Source organism: Eptatretus burgeri, chromosome 7 (genome assembly GCF_056783735.1).
Source record: "Eptatretus burgeri isolate ZD-2024b chromosome 7, Ebu_testis_v1, whole genome shotgun sequence".
Lineage (NCBI taxonomy): Eukaryota > Metazoa > Chordata > Myxini > Myxiniformes > Myxinidae > Eptatretus > Eptatretus burgeri.
In genome coordinates, this window is record NC_140967.1 from 56,853,578 (window position 1) to 56,874,233 (window position 20,656).

At 39.5% G+C, this 20,656-nt stretch overlaps 1 protein-coding gene across 7 annotated transcripts in view; it reads right to left on the reverse strand.

The window, feature by feature from the left end:
* Nucleotides 1-20,656, reverse strand: part of SYNE1 (spectrin repeat containing nuclear envelope protein 1) — a 423,352-nt gene that overhangs the window by 267,235 nt on the left and 135,461 nt on the right. For all 7 annotated transcript variants that reach the window (XM_085888569.1, XM_085888567.1, XM_085888566.1 and 4 more), the window contains 9 exons: nucleotides 20,257-20,438; nucleotides 19,290-19,413; nucleotides 18,929-19,092; nucleotides 13,034-13,187; nucleotides 12,293-12,924; nucleotides 8,255-8,434; nucleotides 5,124-5,274; nucleotides 4,601-4,759; nucleotides 2,560-2,742 (listed from right to left, as the gene is read on the reverse strand). In XM_085888569.1, coding sequence (XP_085744695.1) covers nucleotides 2,560-2,742; nucleotides 4,601-4,759; nucleotides 5,124-5,274; nucleotides 8,255-8,434; nucleotides 12,293-12,924; nucleotides 13,034-13,187; nucleotides 18,929-19,092; nucleotides 19,290-19,413; nucleotides 20,257-20,438 — 1,929 coding nt within the window. The remainder of the gene's footprint in view (nucleotides 1-2,559; nucleotides 2,743-4,600; nucleotides 4,760-5,123; nucleotides 5,275-8,254; nucleotides 8,435-12,292; nucleotides 12,925-13,033; nucleotides 13,188-18,928; nucleotides 19,093-19,289; nucleotides 19,414-20,256; nucleotides 20,439-20,656) is intronic.

Consider the following 20,656-nt stretch of genomic DNA (forward strand, 5'->3'; position numbering starts at 1 on the left):
AATAGATAGTGATAGGACCAGGGGCCATAAACTGAGAATAAAGAAGAGGAGGGTTAAGACGGTAGTAAAGTATGGGTCTTTCATCCAGAGAGAAATAAATGTATGGAATGGTCTCCCTGGAAAGGTTGTGGCAGCAGAAACAGTATTCAGGTTTAGATTTTAATTAGATAGGTACTGTGGGAGAAAATAATTATATTTATGTAATCTCAATTATAATTGTGGCTGGTGTTTTATAAATTTAATTTTTATGCTGTAACGTCAGTGATGCTTCCTTTTAGCCAAGAGTCTTTTGACCTAAATGTTGATACAAGGAATGTCTTGCTATGGAACAAAGTGACCTGGTTGATAACCCCACCTTTTGCCATGATTACATCATTCGCTTTTCACCAAAGAGCATTGGGGATTGAGGGGTACAAGAATATTGGCAGGGATGGTAGGTTGTTGAGGTAAGGACAGGTGATTGTGTACATGTGTCGTGATTGTGTTGTCTGTGCGAGGGTCTCATCAAAACATGAATGTGCTGTGCGTGTTTGATCATTCGCACCCTGCAGCTGTGTTTGCCAAAAAACTCCAAAATGGTAAATTATAAAATTAAATAAAATTGTTCCATAATTTTAAATGCATAGGAAGTGGGAAGTATATATATATATATATATATATATATATATATATATATATATATATATATATATATATATATATATATATATATATATATATATATATAGAAAACATTTACTCCACCAAAGCAGTCTAAGTGGACTGCAATAAGCAATGTTAAATTGCAGACATAAGGACAACTTATGTGATGGTCATTAACACTGCCTGAGCTTTGCATGAGGGCTCAAATTGTAATCTCGAATTCAGTTCCCACAGAGAAGGAATAGTATGGGTGTGGGTCAACAGCCATTTCCTTTGTTGGACCTTCACCACCTGCCCGTGAAAGAAACAGTGACGGGAATGACAATAACAAAATACTTCATCTCCCACGTGTTGACGATGGAAATGCTGATGCCACCGATATGGAAATAACCGGGCATGCTCAGGATAGCAGTGTTGAAGTAGGTAACGGTGGAGCTTTTAATTCCTTGTTGTCTTTTCTTTGAACTTAAAGATCATAAGTAAGAAAAGAATAGTCAATTAATAAGATTAGTTCATAATTATCATGCAAGCAAGCTTCAGCCATTGCAGTAATTCAAATATCAATGAGAAATCTATACTATAAGACAGCCGTTTGTCTGTGTGTTGCCATTTTTCTCAGAGATGATTGAACGGATGTTCGTCAAACTTTCAGAATTTCAAGTTTGAGCCCTGATGAGTGTTTTAAATAAAAAGAAAAGTAGATTTTTTGGGGGAGTTGTATTTTTTAATTACTCGACAGTGCCTGCGCCTTTGTAGTTATGTGAAAGGTAATATTAAATGATCCCCGACCCCATTCCTTAGTGTTTTAGGCCCCCACAAAAAAAATAGACCGGGCAATACTGGGCAACGCCAGGTACTCCTGCTGGTACTCAATAAAAATGATTGTTTCAGGCCAAAAAAATCCATACCCAAGAGCCATTGTGCTATAACAATTATATATTCAAATTAGGATTATTAATTAATCGAAGGCTTTTCCACTTAAATGAGCTTTCTTTGAGCTGTATATGTAAAGGCAGAAACTTAGGGCAAGATACAATCTAAAGGTGTGCCACTTTTAATAGAGATATCTACCGTATGAATCACGCCCAGTGTGAAGGTGAGTTTGCACAGGATTGTGTAAAAATAGAAGCTTATCTTTAATGCTAAGTTTCTCAGTTTGACATTTCTGATAACTCCCACCAAATAACTTGAGAACTGCACATACATTATCATTTAGTTGGCATTGTTTCAAAAATATTTCTCCTTGCTTAGGAAATGCACAAATATTAACAATGATTTTTGCAACTTCCGACTCGTTTCATTGGGTATCTTGGCAGTATGGTAGAGTTGGCTGGGGAATTGTGAGGGGTGGGGGGGGGCGGTGAAGAAGAAGAGATAGGTTTACGTGACAGCAAAGCATTGTCTTTTTCATTTTACTTTGCAGGCTTTTGTCTTTTTTTTTTTGAAGGCTAACTCACAACTCCAACTTACTTTCGAAAAATGTCCATTAAATTCTTATGACATTTGATCTAAGTCATGAAAATCTCATGATAAACATGCTATTCCTCCATTATTGCAAGTGTTGCTGCACACACAGCTAAATAATAAGCCTGGTGTTGGCTTAGTGGTTAGGGTGGCAGCTTGGGATCCTAGGGTCCTGAGTTCAAGCCTTGTTGGCCACTGAATTAATACACACCAGGAGGTTGACTCAGCCTGTCATCCTTCCGAGGTCGGCAAAATGAGTACCAGTGTACTGGTAAGGGGGACACTGCATCAGCGGCAAAGCCACGTCCCAACCAATGATGCAACCAGCAGGAGAGAGAGAGAGAGAGAAAAAAAAAGAGAGAAAGAGAGAAAGAGAGAAAGAGAGAGAGAGAGTGCTAAATAATGCAGTTCAAACATGAGTAAACACAAATCAAGTTAAATTACTGTGCCCACCTCAATTTTCTGCAAATCCTGGTCCAATTGATGGCACTGACCAGTGTGTTTCTGTGCCGGTGATAGTTTTAGGAGGACAGCCACAGACCATACCTCGGCCTCAGAGCTTAACCTCTGTATGTCCTCCCACTGTGCTCCAGATGCGCGCAGATTCTCGGTGTTTTCCTCAAGGCGTTCTGATACCTACAGAATAAAACACTAAATTCAAGGATTGAAAGTTGCATTGTTACCTCCGCCACTAAAGGTGAAGGAGGTTATGTTTTCACCCCTCTCTGTTTGTATTGTCTGTCTATGTGAAGGATATCTCAAAAATTTTGTGCGGAGCTGAATGAAATTTGGTGAGCAGGTTTGGTGTGTGACAAGGATGAACTGGTTACATTTTGGTGAAGATCCAGATCCGACTACTAGAATTTTTAAAGTAATTCTTCACCATTGAGAGATGGAGCCAAAAACGATAGAAAGCATGATATTTCAAAAATGTATTGGGCCCAATAAGTTCTCGTGAATCAGGCATTATGTGGCGAAGGTATGCGCTCGAACAAGTACCCTTCAAGTTTGTATGTGGGATTAAGTTATCTTTGGAATGTAAAACTTGGTTACATTCATTGTATTCAAAATGTGTAAGATACACGAGGTATGTGTTAATTATCAAATGAGATGAGCTTTTCTTGAGCTGTATAGTTTGATGTTTGATCTCGAAGTAGAGTGGACTTTTAGCGGTGCTCTGATGTGATACTGGGGAGAGGCATTTTATGATGAAAGATTATGTCCTTTGGTAGCCTGGTGTTGGCTTAGTGGTTCGGGTGGTGGCTTGGGATCCTAGGGTCCTGAATTCGAGCCCCGTTTTCATTGAATTAACACCAGGGGGTTGACCCAGCCTGTCATCCTTCCGAGGTCGGTGAAATGAGCACCAGTGTACTGGTAATAGCGGCACTATATCAGCGGCATAGCTGCGCCCCTAACCAATGATGCAACTCGCAGCCAAAAAGGCAGCACAGGATGGGATGTCCTTTGGAGATGTTAATCTAGATGTCGCATGTACGATCATACGGGCACAAAAAATCATATGGAATTGTTCAGAAAAATAGGCCTTTGAGTTGTCGCCATGGCTTTATGAATAAACTAGCCGAAAGGCCATGGTAAAAACTACCACAATAGAAAACTAAAATAAAACAAAGTCTTATATTATTGCGCTGGTTGAAAGAGCTGATTCGAGGCAGTATTGTAATTTTCCTGGAGGCTTGGGTTACTTTGAAGCAACCTTCACTGAATAATAATAAATTTTCCATCGGCGTGGATTAATTTGAAGCACCTTTTGCATAATTTATTGTCTCCGAGTAGCATTTCCGTGTTTCAGGGGGTGGACAAACACTCAGATAGACAGCATTATCTGATTAAATATTTTGTATCGAGTATTACGAAATTCCAAAGTCATCATATTTCTTAACAGAAAAATATATCGCAGTATATTTCTTAACAGCGAATTAAAACAAAATAGAAACAAATTCGGGAGCGATTGAAGTAATGGTCAGTTGCCTTATACACCACCCAGGTGAAACTTTTGGTCCGACTGAAAAAAATTATAATTTTCCCGTTGGTTGTTATCTCCATTTGCATAGGTTTAGATTGATTTAAAGCAGCTTTTGCTGAATTTTATTTTTCTCTGAGGAGCATTTCTGTGTTTCAGAGTGGGACAGACAGACAGACAGATGTCATTAGTATATATATATATATATATATATATATATATATATATATATATATATATATATATATATATATATATATATATATATATATATATATATATATATATATATATATATATATATATATATATATATATATATATATATATATATATATATATATACTAGCAGAGTACCCACCCATGGGTGATCTTGTTCCAAGCATGCAACATGTTCTTCTGATGCATACCTTTGTTTGGGCGGCGTATAAGCAACTGACAGCTGCCTCAATCGCTCCCAAAAATAAAATAAAAATAACCCACTCTGAAAGCTCTGAAGATGGTGATACATACATCAAGCCAGCTGTCAAGAAGGTTTTCAGTCTCTGCCTTGAGGGCTGTCGTGTCACAGTCCTTCACTTTGCGGAGTTCTGCCAACAGGCCTCGACCCTTACTTGCAAATTCATCCAATTGTTCTTGGAAGGTGCTGAGCTCTGAGCGCACTGTCTCATGCTGTGAAGAGGATATGCTATGGTAAACCCATGGATCATCAGAATGATCAGCCGAAGATCAGTCATTATTACACAACTACAATCAAAATCTTACAGAACATACCTTTTAATTTAACGTTCGTCTGATGTTTTTTGAAAAGCGATTATATCATATATAATATCATTTTATAGATGGTGCAAATAATGTATCGACAAGAGTGTGTGGAAAACTCATCGACATGGCATAAATTTCATTGGATTGAGAAATGACAAACCAAGATAATAATGGATGTAATAATTACTCCGAGAACACCTCTTGGTTCTCCTTCAGTTCAAAAAAACATGGAAGAGCAGTTATCGCCATCAATTAAATCGTTATGACACACCTTTGCCTGTAAGCGACGAACATCCTCACGTGAGGTCCGAGCCAGCTTCTGCATGATCAGGCTCTCAGCGTTCTCCACCACGTGATTAAGGGTGGCTTTGCAGTTCTGGTAATCTCTCATAAGTGTGACTAGTCCAGAGCAGTGATATTTCCTGCAGCACACAAAAAAAAATTGAAGACCTTGGATCAGTGATGAAAAAAATGAAGCGTTTTGAATCAAATTCAATTATCATGAGCTTGAGTAATTTAATCTCGTTCAAATCTCGTGCAATGTGAATAGTTCAATCAGGGACAAAATAACAATTAGAATTAATATTTTTTGCATAATATGACCTCTCACTTAATAACTTACCTGGCATTTTTCATCCAGAAGATTTGGGTTTCTAAATAATTGTAATTTAAATGTTTTCCTCTGGTGGCTTATATATACTAGTATAAAAGCCAGTCAAAAAGCCAGCTGGAATTATTTTATTCAAAATATTCAAGGAGAATGGAAGATATGATGTTTCAGAGCAAGAAAAAGTATAATTTAAAAACATGACAAGTACAAATGTGATCCTATTTTCTTTATCTTCTGGGACATGTCGTTTCCACAGTTCAGCCTCGTGAGCGTGCCAAAGTCTGAAGCCTCGGCCTAGCGTCAGGTTGCTTTATCTTCTTCATTTATTAGACATCCTACAGACGTAAATGAACACTCGTTTTACTCTGCGCATATTGCACAATCATGTGCAGCAAATTTCACATCGCTGTGCCTTGTATTATTGTTATTTTTTCCAAGTTTCTGTACACTGCCCTTGAGGCCCGGTTGTAAGTCACCGTCTACAATTCAAATAGAAGAGACATAATTATTCTTTAATGAAAAATGTTTTTCAATTTTTTGGGGGGCCTGGAAAATAGACCAGAGTGAACACAGTCGTGCTTAAATAATGGCCTTGAAAATCCTACTCAAATCGTCCTTATGAAGGAGGCCAGACAAATACACAAAACACAACTAAAGATTGTGTTTTTTAGAGGTAGATCACATACCAGCATTGTTTGTTGTGGGCTGACAGGATATCTGGCAGAGAGTTATGCACACTGGTATCTAAGCTGTTGGGTCGGGATTCAGATCCAGTCTCAGGTACAAAGTGTCATCCCAGTGTTTGACAGGCAGTCATCTATATATTACGAAAACTCTCTTCTTGTATATATGAATGTATGTATGTATGTTCCCGAAATACCGGCAAAACGGTACATGATAGTGCAAAATTTTTAGGGCCTCCTTACTCACCATTCTCCTGCGGTGTGCAGTGTCAAGTTTCGTTCAAATCGGGCAACGAAAAAATTATTAAAAATTCAATTCCCGATTCAGTCAAGTACTCTTAGGGAAAATTTGATCAATGTAAACAACCTCAGCGGTATAGTTCGCTGGAGCTATCTTTTTTTTTTCTTGAAATGATTTTTTTTTTCCATCAACCGCTGTCACAATGGGAACCCAATGGGTTCACGGGTCATCTAGTGATTCATAAATGTTTGCGCCGTCCCTCGGATGGACGTCAAACTGGGCGTCCAAGCTAAGGGCATTAGTACTTGATGTAAGCCTGGTGTTGCTTTGTGGTTAGGGTGGCTGGCTTGGAATCTTAGGGTTTGAGCCCCGTTGGCCACTGAATTAACACCAGGTGGGGTTGACTCAGCCTGTCTGTCAATCTTCCTAGGTTGGCAAAATGAGTACCAGCGTACTGGTATAGGGGCACAGCATCAGCAGCATAGTCGCGTCCCAACAAAATGATAGCTAACCGGCAGCCAAGCTGCCATACACAAGAAGAAGAAGAAGTAGTTGGTGGATGTTATCGATCCCACAGTATCCTACGCGGAGAGGAAGCAAGCTATCGACCGGGCGTAGTGACGTGCACCTGTAATCCGGCTACTCGGAGGCTTGGGTTGGAGGATCGCTTGAGGACGGAAGCTCTGCGCTAGGCCGCGCTTTGAGAGGGTGTAGGGCAGCCCGGAATCATGGCGAAACCCAATCCTTATCCCTGTGTCATAAGAGGCGACCAGGGTTGCGTCAGGAAGGGCATCCGGTGTAAAACCTATGCCAAATCAGTATGCGGATCATAACGGATGATCTGCTTTAGCGACCCCTAACGGGAGCAGCCGAAAGACGAACAACAGAGTAAGCAAGCTATCGCCGGCACCCTGAACAAATTCCAAATTTCTTCTGTAACTACTCCCGTCAGGCAATGGAGAACCATCCAGTATATAACACCTGCTAATAAACTGTTTTGGCAGCAACAACGCTCTGTAACAGAGTATGGTAATCATAATCAGATATTTTTGTTATAATCATGGTATTACTGATGTCTGATGGGCATTCTATCTGTCAAGGATATTTTTCATTGATCCTCCAATGCCATGGTCGTACTTCAACAGGTTTTGCCTACCAACTATCAAAGGGTTATTTGAGCCTATCTCATGTTCCCAATTCTCAATGGCTTGAAGTTTTACAAAAATTATTTTGAGTCAGCTTGAAGAGACATGGTGGAAGAGTATGCACCACAACTGGCAGTGAATTTACATCCTTGGATAAATCAGCTCAACAACCAGCCCACACCCCAGCCCTCTCATTGGAATACACTGCCTCCAGCAAACCCCCATTCCTTCCAATCTGGGGGTGTGTGGGATGGCTCGTAAATCATTCTTGAACTCCAGCAAAAATACGAGCAAATGTGTCAGTGTTATGAGCAAAAAAAAACATATCTGGAGCAGCTACTCCTGCCTCTCTCTCATCATGCTGTTCATCTCACATTGCCGGGTGATATACATCCCTGTGGGCTATTCTCTGATTCGTGGAACTTTCTTGCAATAATTTCCATCATACATGCTCTTGTCTTGTCACTGTGAACTTAGAGTTTTCATCGAATCTCTTTCTGCTGTCCTTCACACCTTCATTACTCTCTTGCTCATTAGTTTGAATAATTGTTTTTCCCTCCATATAATATTAATTTTAAACATGTCATAAGTAGTAAAAGAAAGCTGCATGCACACATATGTACATATCACCTCATTTGTCTTCATTTTCTTGTTTGTTTATTTTAATATTAATGTTGCTCTCGATGAAACTCGATTTACACAAAAAAAAAATTTAAAACGTACCTGTCGCTGACCAGCTTGCTGATGTCACCAATGGTGTTTCTAAACTGCTCAAGCCATTTACGTGCATCCTCAACCAAATCTGCATTTCGAGAAGCCAGCTTTTCAGTCCTCTCTACAAGCAGGACCAGCTGTTGCTGGCAGGTTTCAAGGTCCTTCTCCAGCTGTGTGAAGAAACGCAACCTGCACAAGAATCAATTCTTACCATTTGCCCAACATCGAATGTGGTGATTAATGTTTTCATGGCATGGGGCAAGGCTATGGAATTTGAGCATTGAGAAAGTCAGCCTTGCAACTTAATATTGACACAGCCATAGCCTGCAGATTCATATAATGACTTTGAGCTTTATTGTATTAAATCCAGGTAAACAGTTCAAGGTGTGACAGTGAAAATTAGAACCAATAAAAAAGCCTCACATAGACATTTAAACTAGAAACCTTTGTGATGAACATGTGTTCATGAAACAAATTAGCTTAATCACAAAGCACAATTCAACAGATGTCGAGCATGCAATTTACTGGTAATTAAGTACTGTCTTTCCCTACTATTCACGGATACGTTCCTGGAAAATGACGTGAATAGCGAATCTGCAAATAGTGAGCATTGTTTGAATGGAAAAAGTCAGCATAGGTTCCCGGTGGTTCGTGATTCATAAAGGAAAAATCAAAAACCCTGTGAAAAACCGTGAAAACTGCAAATACACCGGCAAAAAACCATGAATATGCCTGCAAAAAAAACACAAAAAAGCGGGAAAAAACCCCATGAACACGATCGCAAAAAAAAAAAAAATAAAGTGTGAATACGCTCACAAAAAACCATGAATATGCCTGCAAAAAACCACAAACGAGCGGGGAAAAAAACCCCATGAATACGATCGCAAAAAAAAGTGTGAATACGCTCGCAAAAAACCATGAATATGCCTGCAAAAAAAACACAAAAAAGCGGGGAAAAAACCCCCATGAACACGATCGCAAAAAAGTGTGAATACGCTCACAAAAAACCATGAATATGCCTGTAAAAAAACCACAAAAAGCGGGAAAAAACCCCAGAACAAGATCGCAATTGAATACGCTCGCAAAAAACCATGAATATGCCTGCAAAAAACCCCACAAAAAAGCGGGGAAAAAACCCCATGAACACGATCGCAAAAAAAAATAAAGTGTGAATACGCTCACAAAAAACCATGAATATGCCTGCAAAAAATCACAAAAGAGCGGGGAAAAAAACCCCATGAACACGATCGCAAAAAAGTGTGAATACGCTCGCAACAAACCATGAATATGCCTGTAAAAAAAAAAACACAAAAAGCGGGAAAAAAAACCCCATGAACACGATCGCAAAAAAAAAAGAAGTGTGAATACGCTCGCAAAAAACCATGAATATGCCCGCAAAAAAAACACAAAAAGCGGGGAAAAAACCCCATGAACACATTCGCAAACTCGAGGGGGAGCACTCGGGAGAGTGCAAAACCTCCGCCGCCAACACTGCTGTGTCACTCAAGTGAACCTTATATCTTATTCATTAAATATGATGTCAACAGTGCTGAGAGTTGTAGTTCTTTTCTCCAACATTTTTTGGGGGTGGGGGTGGGGGGGGGTTGGAAATCACTTAAACATGTAGAAATGCAAAAAAAAAAGAATTTTTTTCTTTTTTGGGGGGGGGTAACAATTTTTTTGGCGGGGTTTGGAAATCTCTTAAAACATGTAAAATTGCAAAAAAATGTTTTTTCTCAAACAATTTTTTGGGTGGGGGGTTGGAAATCACTTAAAATATGTAGAAATGCAAAAGAAAATCTCTCAATTTTTTTGGGGGGCTAACAATTTTTTTGGGGGGGTGGAAATCACTTAAAACATGTAGAAATGCAAAAGAAATTCTCTAACAATTTTTTTTTGGGGGGAGTAACAATTTTTTTTGGGGGGGGGGGTTGGAAATCACTCAAAACATGTAGAAATGCAAAAAAAAAAAAATTATCTAACAATTTTTTTTTTGTGGGGGGGGGGGACCAAGTCCAAAATTTAATGGCATGATCCTTTTACCATACCTAACACCCCACCAAGTTTCGTCGAAATCCGTCGAGGAGTTTTTCCGTAATACTGTTCACAAACAAACAAACAAACAAACAGAAAGGGGTGAAAACAGTAACCTCCATCCATCTTCGAAGATGGCGGAGGTTAATAAAAAGTGTGAATACGCTCGCAAAAAACCATGAATATTCCTGCAAAAAAAAACACAAAAAAGCGGGGAAAAAAACCCATGAACACGATCGCAAAAAAAAAAGTGTGAATACGCACACAAAAAAGCATGAACATGCCTGTAAAAAAAAACCCACAAAAAAGCGGGGAAAAAAACCCCATGAACACGATCGCAAAAAAAAAAAGTGTGAATACGCTCGCAAAAAAAAACCATGAATATTCCTGCAAAAAAAAACACAAAAAAGCGGGGAAAAAAACCCCATGAACACAATCGCAAAAAAAAAGTGTGAATACGTTTGCAAAAAACCATCAATATGCCTGCAAAAAAACACAAAGAAGCGGGAAAAAACCCCATGAACACGATCGCAAAAAAAAGTGTGAATACGCACACAAAAAACCATGAATATGCCTGTAAAAAAACGCAAAAAAGCAGGGGAAAAACCCCATGAACACGATCGCAAAAAAAAAAGTGTGAATACGCTCACAAAAAAACCATGAATATGCCTGTAAAAAAAAAAACACAAAAAAGCGGGGAAAAAACCCCATGAACACGATCGCAAAAAAAAGTGTGAATATGCACACAAAAAACCATGAATATGCCTATAAAAAAAACGCAAAAAAGCGGGGGAAAAAAACCCCATGAACACGATCGCAAAAAAAAAAGTGTGAATACGCTCACAAAAAAACCATGAATATGCCTGTAAAAAAAACACAAAAAAGCGGGAAAAAACCCCATGAACACGATCGCAAAAAAAAAAGTGTGAATACGCTCGCAAAAAACCATGAATATGCCTGTAAAAAAACCCCACAAAAAAGCGGGAAAAAACCCCATGAACACGATCGCAAAAAAAGTGTGAATACGCACACAAAAAAACCATGAATATGCCTGTAAAAAAAACAACAAAAAGCGGAAAAAAACCCGATGAACACGATCGCAAAAAAAAGTGTGAATACGCTCGCAAAAAAAAAACCATGAAAATGCGAGAAGAAAAAAAAAACCATGAAAATGCGAGAAGAAAAAAAAAACCATGAATACACGAAGCACAGGGCCATGAATGTCGAAGCAGGTCACATTTTTATCAACCAAGAATACACGGGGTCTGCGAATAGCAAATCTGCGAACAGCATGGTCCAACAGGACAGTGGACTTGTTCAGGTGAACAGATACATGCTTAGTAGACCACTTCTTTTTGTGATTATTCTTCCAGTGAGAGCAAAACAAGTCCATCACATCACGTTTATGACAAAGTAGATGGTATTTGTAAAAAATAAAATCTAAACAAATCCACAGCCAAAAGAGGATATTATTTGATTGGTTCAGCCAGGAGTGCTGTGATGGAATCAATGGGAATGGGTACACAATATGGTATGGTCGGCATAGGCTGTGATTGGCCAAGTGGAGAGTGCCGAATAAAGCACTTCAATTCTCCATTCAGCACACCGACCAGACCATGATGCGACAATCTCCTTTTACCTTTTATTCACATATTTGTACAATCATTTTATTGAATTAATCTCAGTGAAAGCACATTTCATTCCTCTTCATCCTTCATATGCAGCACAAGGCTGCAGGTAATTCAACGGCCGACAGGTGCCTGAACTCAGGACCCTAAGATCCCAAGCCAGCCACCCTTACCACGAAGCCAACACCAGGCTTGCACAATTCTTTTCTTGAGTATTCATCTTAATGAGAGTCCTCTGATAAAACTTGTTTGCTCTAGAGCTAACATATGATCTATAGCTGGACAGTTGTTATAAAGTTAGAGCAGCTGAACATTTCTGATTTTAAGGCTAGTTGTTGAAAATAACAAACTTATGTTAAACAGACATGTAAATAACAAAAAATACCTTTGCTGTAGAGCAAATAATGTGGGCTCCTTGAGGACCTCATCATTTGCCTTTTGCATGATGCTTTCAACATTATTTTGCAGTTGCTCCCTTCCAATTAAGCAGTGCTGCCAGAGGGCTTTTGTTTCCTCAGCTTGGCTCTGTTTGACTCCAAGCAGCTCTCGCACCCTCAATTCCTCATGCAGCAGCTTTTCAACGATGATCCTGCAGCTCAACCTCTTTTTTTCTGCAGATTCCTCACATAGACATAACTGGGAACGAGACAACAGACCATCCAAAGAAGCAGCCGCCGGTTCTAGCTCAATCAATGCAGAAGAGACCTTATGAAGAAGCACAGTTGTAACTTCAGATTCGCTCTGGCCAAAGCTCGTATCGGTTTCTATGTCTGACCCAAGTTGTTGAAGCTGCAATTCTGCAATGGCCAGCTGCTCCAGAAAATTACTCAATGTGCCAATGGCTTCCTGCCTGGCATTGACAATCTTCTCCACCTCGCAAAAACGCTGCTCCAGTTCGTCCATTTGCTGGTGCAGAGCCATAGTGTCTTGGGTTTTCAGCCATTCAGACGATTGTTCAGCCAGCTCTCGAGCCTTTCTGCAGATTCCAGCCTGTTCCTGAATGGTTGTTGCTTGGGTCTAGGTATGTCATCGGAAGACAATAAAAATATTCCATTTGCAAATAAGGATGAACATGAAGAGAAGATAACGAATTACCCATAACACACATTGCCCCGTAAATACTCACATTTATTAAACTGGAAGCAACTTTCAAATCTTTAATGTTAACTTCTCCAGTGGATTGCAAAATAATCTGAAACTGCAAGGTCCATTCCGAAAGTTTTGTAGATATCTCTTCATATTGCTGATAAGCTGCCTTTGCATCTTGCAGAAATGAAACTCTGAAAAAAAAATACACATATTAAGATATCCATGATATTGTATTACAGCAGATTTTGCTTTATATAGCAACTCTTCTTCATGAGGCTGATGCTGCATGGCCTTCATTCGGTGGCCCTGCGACAGCATCAAGGTTCAGCCTACCCATTATCAGACTTCCATCACCAAATAATCTTACCTCAGGTTGGCTGCAGAGGGTTGACTCCTTCCCCTTCCACATTTCCCACATTCCCCTGTGTCAGAGAAGTCGGCCCCTTGTTAAGGATACTCACATGGATGATAACTGTACCAATCTACACAAACACCAACCCTTGAACCATCTGTAAACCATGGATAGGAATACAAAACTTACCTTACATAAGATAATGAGGTGAGCATCATGAAATGTCTCACTCTCTATCAAAGTAGTGCAATTCCCCTTCTTTTCCGAGAACTTTCTTGCTTAAGAATTAATCTGCAGTATTTAATTGTCCTTATGATTTAATCTTGTCAGTCTTCAGGATCTGCAAGATTTGGATGAGAGACTGAGTGAGGGTTATTACTACCTCTCATCTGGCAGAACTGATAGCATCCACTGGGCATGAGTCTCCCAATAGCCCTTGATCAGACAACAAGGAAGGCCCTCACCAAATGAAATCACTTGTCACCTGGCTTGTTATCAGTCAGATATTAACATCACCATGGACGCATGACAGTCTTTGTTTGCTATGCATCCACCAAACAGTATGAGGAAGCTACAAAGGATAGCTTGTATTATTGCCTGCATCTGAACATTTTCAAACAAGCTGTCATGATCCAGAGGTTGTACGAGGGGATTTTAATGCTACTATTAATCAGATTGCATAGCCAAGTGAGGTATAATTTGGCTCGTTCGTTCAGGCAATGCAAATGACAATGGCACCCAACCACCGACTTGAATTGTATGCATTACATAATCTTCCCATCAGGAACTCTTGGTTTCCGAGAAGACTGATCTACCAGTACACCTGATATAGCAATGATAGATTCAACCATGAGTTTAATGACCATGACCCGATCTTGCCCTGATGGTTTTCAAGCATGTAATCCTGAAAGGTTTAAAGAAGTGCTGAGATTGGTTCTTGTGACCATTTGACTCCTGAACTTTTCTCTCCATCATCACCTCAATGCAAGACCTGAAGTACACAACAGGTGTTGCCTCAATGCAGCTGCTCTGTCAGAACCCCTGACTGCCCAGAAATATATGGTTGATATATCTAATCGTTTCACAATGCTCAGCCTTTCCAAGGACCCCGAGACTGTGTGGACAGACTTTAAGAGGGATGTAACCACCTCTGCCATAAAAAGTCCATTATCAAAAAGTGAAACTACAAAGCATCTCAAAATGCAATGCCCGTCCATATTCACTTTGTTCTCAAACTAAACTTGACGAGAACAACAGTTAACAAAAATTGTACATTTTATTAATTTCTGTTCTCCATATTCTCAGAATAAGAGTTCATTGAAGATTTGATCACAAAAGCTCAATTGGTAAAAATGTTATGGCCTGGACAAACTTAATAAATAAAGAAACACGGAAGCGAATTAAAAAATGGGGCATCTCACACTTGATGCACTGCGGATGGGCTGATAAGGCCTATTTTAACTCACTGTGACTTTGTCCTTTGGCTTTTTGATACATTAATCAACTATTCTCCAGATTATCATCATAAAAGTTTGTTGAAAATTTGATGACAAAAGGTCAAATGGTAAAAACGTTATGGCCTTAACAGACAGATAGTTATCATCATTCGTTGAGTTGACATTGTGTACGATCATTAATATTATGTACCATTATCATGATCAATTTTCATTGTCAGTACCATTTTCATGATCAATAATATTAATATTATTATCATTAACATTATCAATTATTTTCGTTATCATTATTATTATGGAGCATTATCATTATCAGTAAAATTTTAATTGTCATTATTATAATTATCACTGCATTTACCGAAGAAGCCCTGAACACTTTTAATAGTTTTCCCTGCCGAGAAATAAACAGTTTACGAGGAGGGGCCTCCATGTTATAAAATATAGCGCTTTCCCCTGAGCAACCACATTCCCAAAACTCATCTCCAAGGCAAAAACAGAAAAACCTTGTGGCTCATGCAGCTGTTCTGCAGCAAAGCTAATAAGGGCTATTTATATTTACTAGCACATCACCCAAAGGGTGATTGTGTCACCCCTCTCACCACTGCCTCCCCCACCCCACAACCAAATTGACACGCGCGCGCGCACACACACACACACACACACACACACACACACACACACACACACACACACACACACACACACACACACACACAATTACATTTTTACTGCAAGTAAGCTTACACATGTAGTTCCTAAATTGGTGGGGAGCAGTATACAAATTGTGGGTGGAGTCAGGCAAACTGGAATTCACATGCATGCACGGACTAACGCACGGTTCCTTTACCACGTAAAGTTACACTTAAGGTTACCCGGCATTGCCCAGGTAGGGGGGGGCAGGGAGAACTGAGAAGTTGGCGAAGCATGCGGATCAGGGGCAGGAGAACCGACAGGGTGGGGGTGCGGGGGGATCTGTGCAGGGGCAGGAGAGCCAGAACACCAGTGGATAAAGAGGTCTTAAGGGTCTTTGATGTCTTCAAGGTCTTTAAGGTCTTGAGGATCTTACAGGTCATTGGAGTGTTAAGGGTCTTTGAGATCTTAAAGGGTCTTTGGGGACTTACAGTGCTTAAGGGTCTTCAAAGTCTTAAGGGTCTTTGGGATCTGAAGGGTCTTTCAGGTCTTCTGGCTCTGAGATTTGTTAACCAATGAGATTGCATTTAAATGAAAAGCCAGAAAAGTGATCTTTAAAGGCTCAGATGGTGGATGAAAATTCCCTTAAGACAATCCTCTGATCGGACTTGGGCTGTGTGCCAAATTTTGTGCTCTGCGGTCCAGCAGTCCTTGAAAAAACATGAACAAACATAGACAGACAGACAGACAGACAGACAGACAGACATCCGATGAATCTTATTTATTAGATTTTCTCCCTATCAATCCAGTATATAATGGAGGGAAAGTATGTATGTATATTGTATGCTATATGTTTCATCTACTCCTCCAAGAGGATGTGACCGAGGAAGCTGAAACTTTCAGCTATTACTCAGAACACCCTGAAGGTGTGTTTCTGGAAGTTCCATTTGATTACATCAAGTTTTGAAATAAATATTTTTTCCACCCACATCAGCATTTTCTTCCTTTGGGGGGAGAGGGAGTGCAATTGGAATGTCAACGGCACTCAGTGGAGCGCATACCACTGCCAGACTGAAGAGTTTATGTTTTATATCCCACTGATAGGCCATATCTGTGTCTGGACCTTAACCAAAATCGAATAGGCTTGTTTTTGTCACCTATCCAACACATCCACCAAGTTTTATCATAATCTGTCCACAGCGTTTTGAAATATCATGCTATATATCGTTTTTCACCCAATCTCTCACTGATGATGAACCACTTAAAAAATTCTCCTTTCCATATTCAGATCTTCACTTAAAAAATTGTTGTTTCCATTTCCAGATATTCACCAAAATCGAACCAATTCGTCATTCTCACACACGTATCCACCAAGTTTTGTCCGAATCCGTCCATAACTTTTTGAGACATGGTGCTATATATTGGTTTTGGCCATATTTTTTAATGGTGAAGACTCACTCTAAAAAATTTCGGATCCGGATCTTCACCAAAATCTCATCAATTCATCCTTGTCACACACCCAACCTGTCCACCAAATTTCGTCCCTATCTGTCCACAACTTTTTGAGATATCCTGTTCAGACAGACATCACATCATTTGATGATAAAAGCTCAAATGGTAATAAAAGTTATGGCCTGGACACACACACGCACGCACGCACGCACACATGCCGCACACACACGATTGCAAAACCCCATTTCCTGCTGTGCAGGAGAACGGGCTATAACCGACACCCACTCATCAAAAATGGCAGAGATATGCTACGGTTTAATTCAATGGGATACTAAAATCACAAATATGGTCTGGGTCACTAAAACTACACCCACTGATTGGAGTCAAGCAATAACCCTTCATTTTGGAAAGCGAAGGGAAACCGACACGTGTGCAGCAATCTTCACAGTATCACACTCCTTTCCATTCCTGGAAATCTCTTTGCACTCATCCTCCAAGCTCGAATTCGACCTGTGCTCCAGAAATAATGATGCCACAAGCAAGCGGGTTTCTCTCATGGTAGACACATTACCGAGCAGATCTTTGCCATCTGCAAACTGATTGAAAAGACCAAGGAATTTAATTATGCATTCATTGCATTTATTGACTTCAAATTCTGTTTTCAGAGATTATAATCTCTGTGAAAATTATCTGTGAAAAATTGATAATTATCTGTGAAAACTACTCAGGATCTGTGGTGTCGCACTTTCCAGGAGAGCTATTCAAAAGTAATTTGGTTCACTTTTTAGCAATCCTGCAAGGGTGCAATGTACATCTTGATGTACCTGCAAAATAACAAATGAAATTAAATTAAATCATCTGTTCAAACATATCAGATTATTATACAAAGATACTCATAGTTGTGTCCAGCTTGTAAGGGAGCTTTTGGATGAATTTGTCATTCAGTCAGGAGTGCACCTGGGTTGTGTCCTTGAACCTGAGTTATATAACACTGTCACCGACCATCTGATGCACCGTATCCTGGCTTGTACCGAATGCAGCTGAGACGTTGACCTTCCTTCATTTGTGTAACTTACTTTCATTCATAAACAAAGTCATGGAATCCTTCATTGCTGTTGATGTCTGGTCTTTACTTATTTTCAAACATCCTTATCTCTGACCATCAGTTTTGGATTCTGTCCTGATCACTCAACTGTAGGCATGTTCCTGCTTCACTCTCAGCAGTGGTCGGAGGCTCGACTAAATGAAGCCTTTTTCAAAGCACATGATGAAAACAGTGTAACGCGTGAGAATACCATGAACTGAACAAATGATGCCACAAAACGTAGCACATTCAGAACAAAGCTGAATAAAGACAGTCTAGTGGGAATGTGTTGTCCTGCTTGCACTGCCTGCAACAGATTTATCACTTTTTCCATGTCATTTGGATGTAAAATTGTAATGTAATTGTAATTGGATGTAAACATGTAAAATTAATTTTAATGTAACAAGTACTGCTAAACAGAAAGGTTTTGAAAGTGCTAAAAAGACGATTTATGTTCTTCATTGTTTAAGTAGATCATTCCATTGAAATAAAATAAAGATTTTAAAGATCGTCGAAAAAATATTTTTGGAAGTTTACCGCTGTTGATGCATCATCTTTTATACCACCTTATTTAACATGTTACATTAGTTATTCGTGCCTTGTGTTTGTGTCCTTTATAACGTCTTTAAAAGCAGTATGTTTTCTGTTTGGAATGATTTTCAATCTTGTTTGACTGACAGACAGGCAAACAGAGTTTTAAAAAATTATCTCACTCTTCTCTGAAGTTATCAGGACAAATACAGAGCCAAGGTACTGTAAAATTGCAGGTTTGTTTTCTGATTTGTGTTCAAAATATAACACTCAATTGAAATTAAGTTTCTCCTCGATCATAAACTGACGATTGTAGACAGAAAAACAAACACATAGACAGGCTGAAGTGAACCAATTGTTTATCCCCACTTTTCGACTCATGTGCGCAGGGTAATAAAATTAATATGTATCTGAAGTACACTTGTTCACCTGCATGAGATTGACACAGGCAGGGCCTCCCATCTCTCACACAACTGTTTTCGCCACCACCCAATCTCCTCTTGGCTCTCTGGTGCGACAGACTGCAGGGTATCAGCCTCAAGAAGGAGGGATTGAAATGAAATTTCTTGCTTCTTCGTGCACTGCTGCAGTTCCTGTGTAGCAATAGGATAAACCATTGAGGTAAAATGGTCGCATGATTGGACATAACCATCAAACTTCTATCACATTCAATTCATAGCACATTTCAGAGGTTAATTGTTTTCTTATTTTTCTTGACTCTAATACTTTATGAGGGATTTAAAAAAAAATTCATAAGGCATGGCTGTGAAGATCTACAGCCGTGCTTCACCTTCAGAACTTTTAGTTCAGAGTCCAGCCTGGCTGGGTTAGCTGGCACACGAGGGGATGTAGGTGAAACAGCCACCTCACTTTCCTCCAGCCATGAGACAAATGCATCCCGTCCATTCTCGTACCTGTAATCAGTTAGACCAATGACTTTAACAAAATGGATTCAAAATAATAAATTACTCATTGGTTCATTTGCAATTGCTAAATGTTATAACTGCAATCATAATAACTTTATTTAAAAAAAAAAACTTTTCGGTCTTGTGGAATACATATATATATATATGCTTCCCCATTGTCTCGGGTTGTTCACCTGCATTTGATTTTTCATTTATTTATTTTTATTTATATTTTCATTTATGCATGCTTTCCGATAGTTCTGTGATTTTTTCCTGGTGTATCGGCTTCAATGTCCATTGGCATACAAAATTGCAATGCTTCTCCATCGTCTCGGGTCGCTCACCTGCATTTTTTTTTCTCATTAATTTATATTTTCATTTGTGGATGTTGTCCGACAATTCTGTGATTTTTCCCAGTGTACTGGCTTCGATGTCCATCAGCACGCAAAATTTCAGCTTTCTACGTCACCCGGAAGGTACCGATCTTTAATTGCAGTCAGTGAATCATTGAGTTTGCCTGGTGTTGGCTTAATGGTTAGGGTGGTGGGCTTGGGATCCGAGGGTCCCGAGTTCAAATCCCACTTGACTGCTGAATTAATTCCATGTGGGGTTGACTCAGCCTGTCATCCTTCTGAGGTTGGCAAAATGAGTACCAGCTTGCTGGGATGATTGAGCCATTTGAATATCCTGTGTCAGAGTGGTGTCCCATCCAGGATTGTGCCCAAGAGCCCAGGAGACTGCTTTGGCAGCACTGATGCTCTGGATAGAGTAGGGTCTCATTGGATGGTCTCTGTGCAGTCAGTGAGTCAATCAGTCAGTGGTTAGAAAGAACTTTATAGATTAGATATGTACCTTTGCCAAGTATCAAGCAGTGCTCCCAACTCTTGCTGCTTCTTCACAGCCTTCATCATATCTTCATCATACCTCTTGCGAAGAACCACGACCTCATCATTCAGGCGGCAGCTAAGCCGGCTTGCTTCTGCTGACAACGAGGAGATGGAACCCCTCAATCCTTCAACCTCCTGCTTCACATCCTGTGAGTAACATTTCCAGGGTATGTTTATGAGGCTGTTATAATTAAATGTTAAATACATGTTATAAGTAAAAACTAAAATTAAAAAAATTTAAAAACTTTCTGGAGTTTGTAGTCAATTCGGATATGTGCAATTATAATTGACCGAGTACTTGGATTATTAATGTTGACTTATTTAACACATGTTAAGTTGAGATAATCCATGAATAAGAAGTAAAT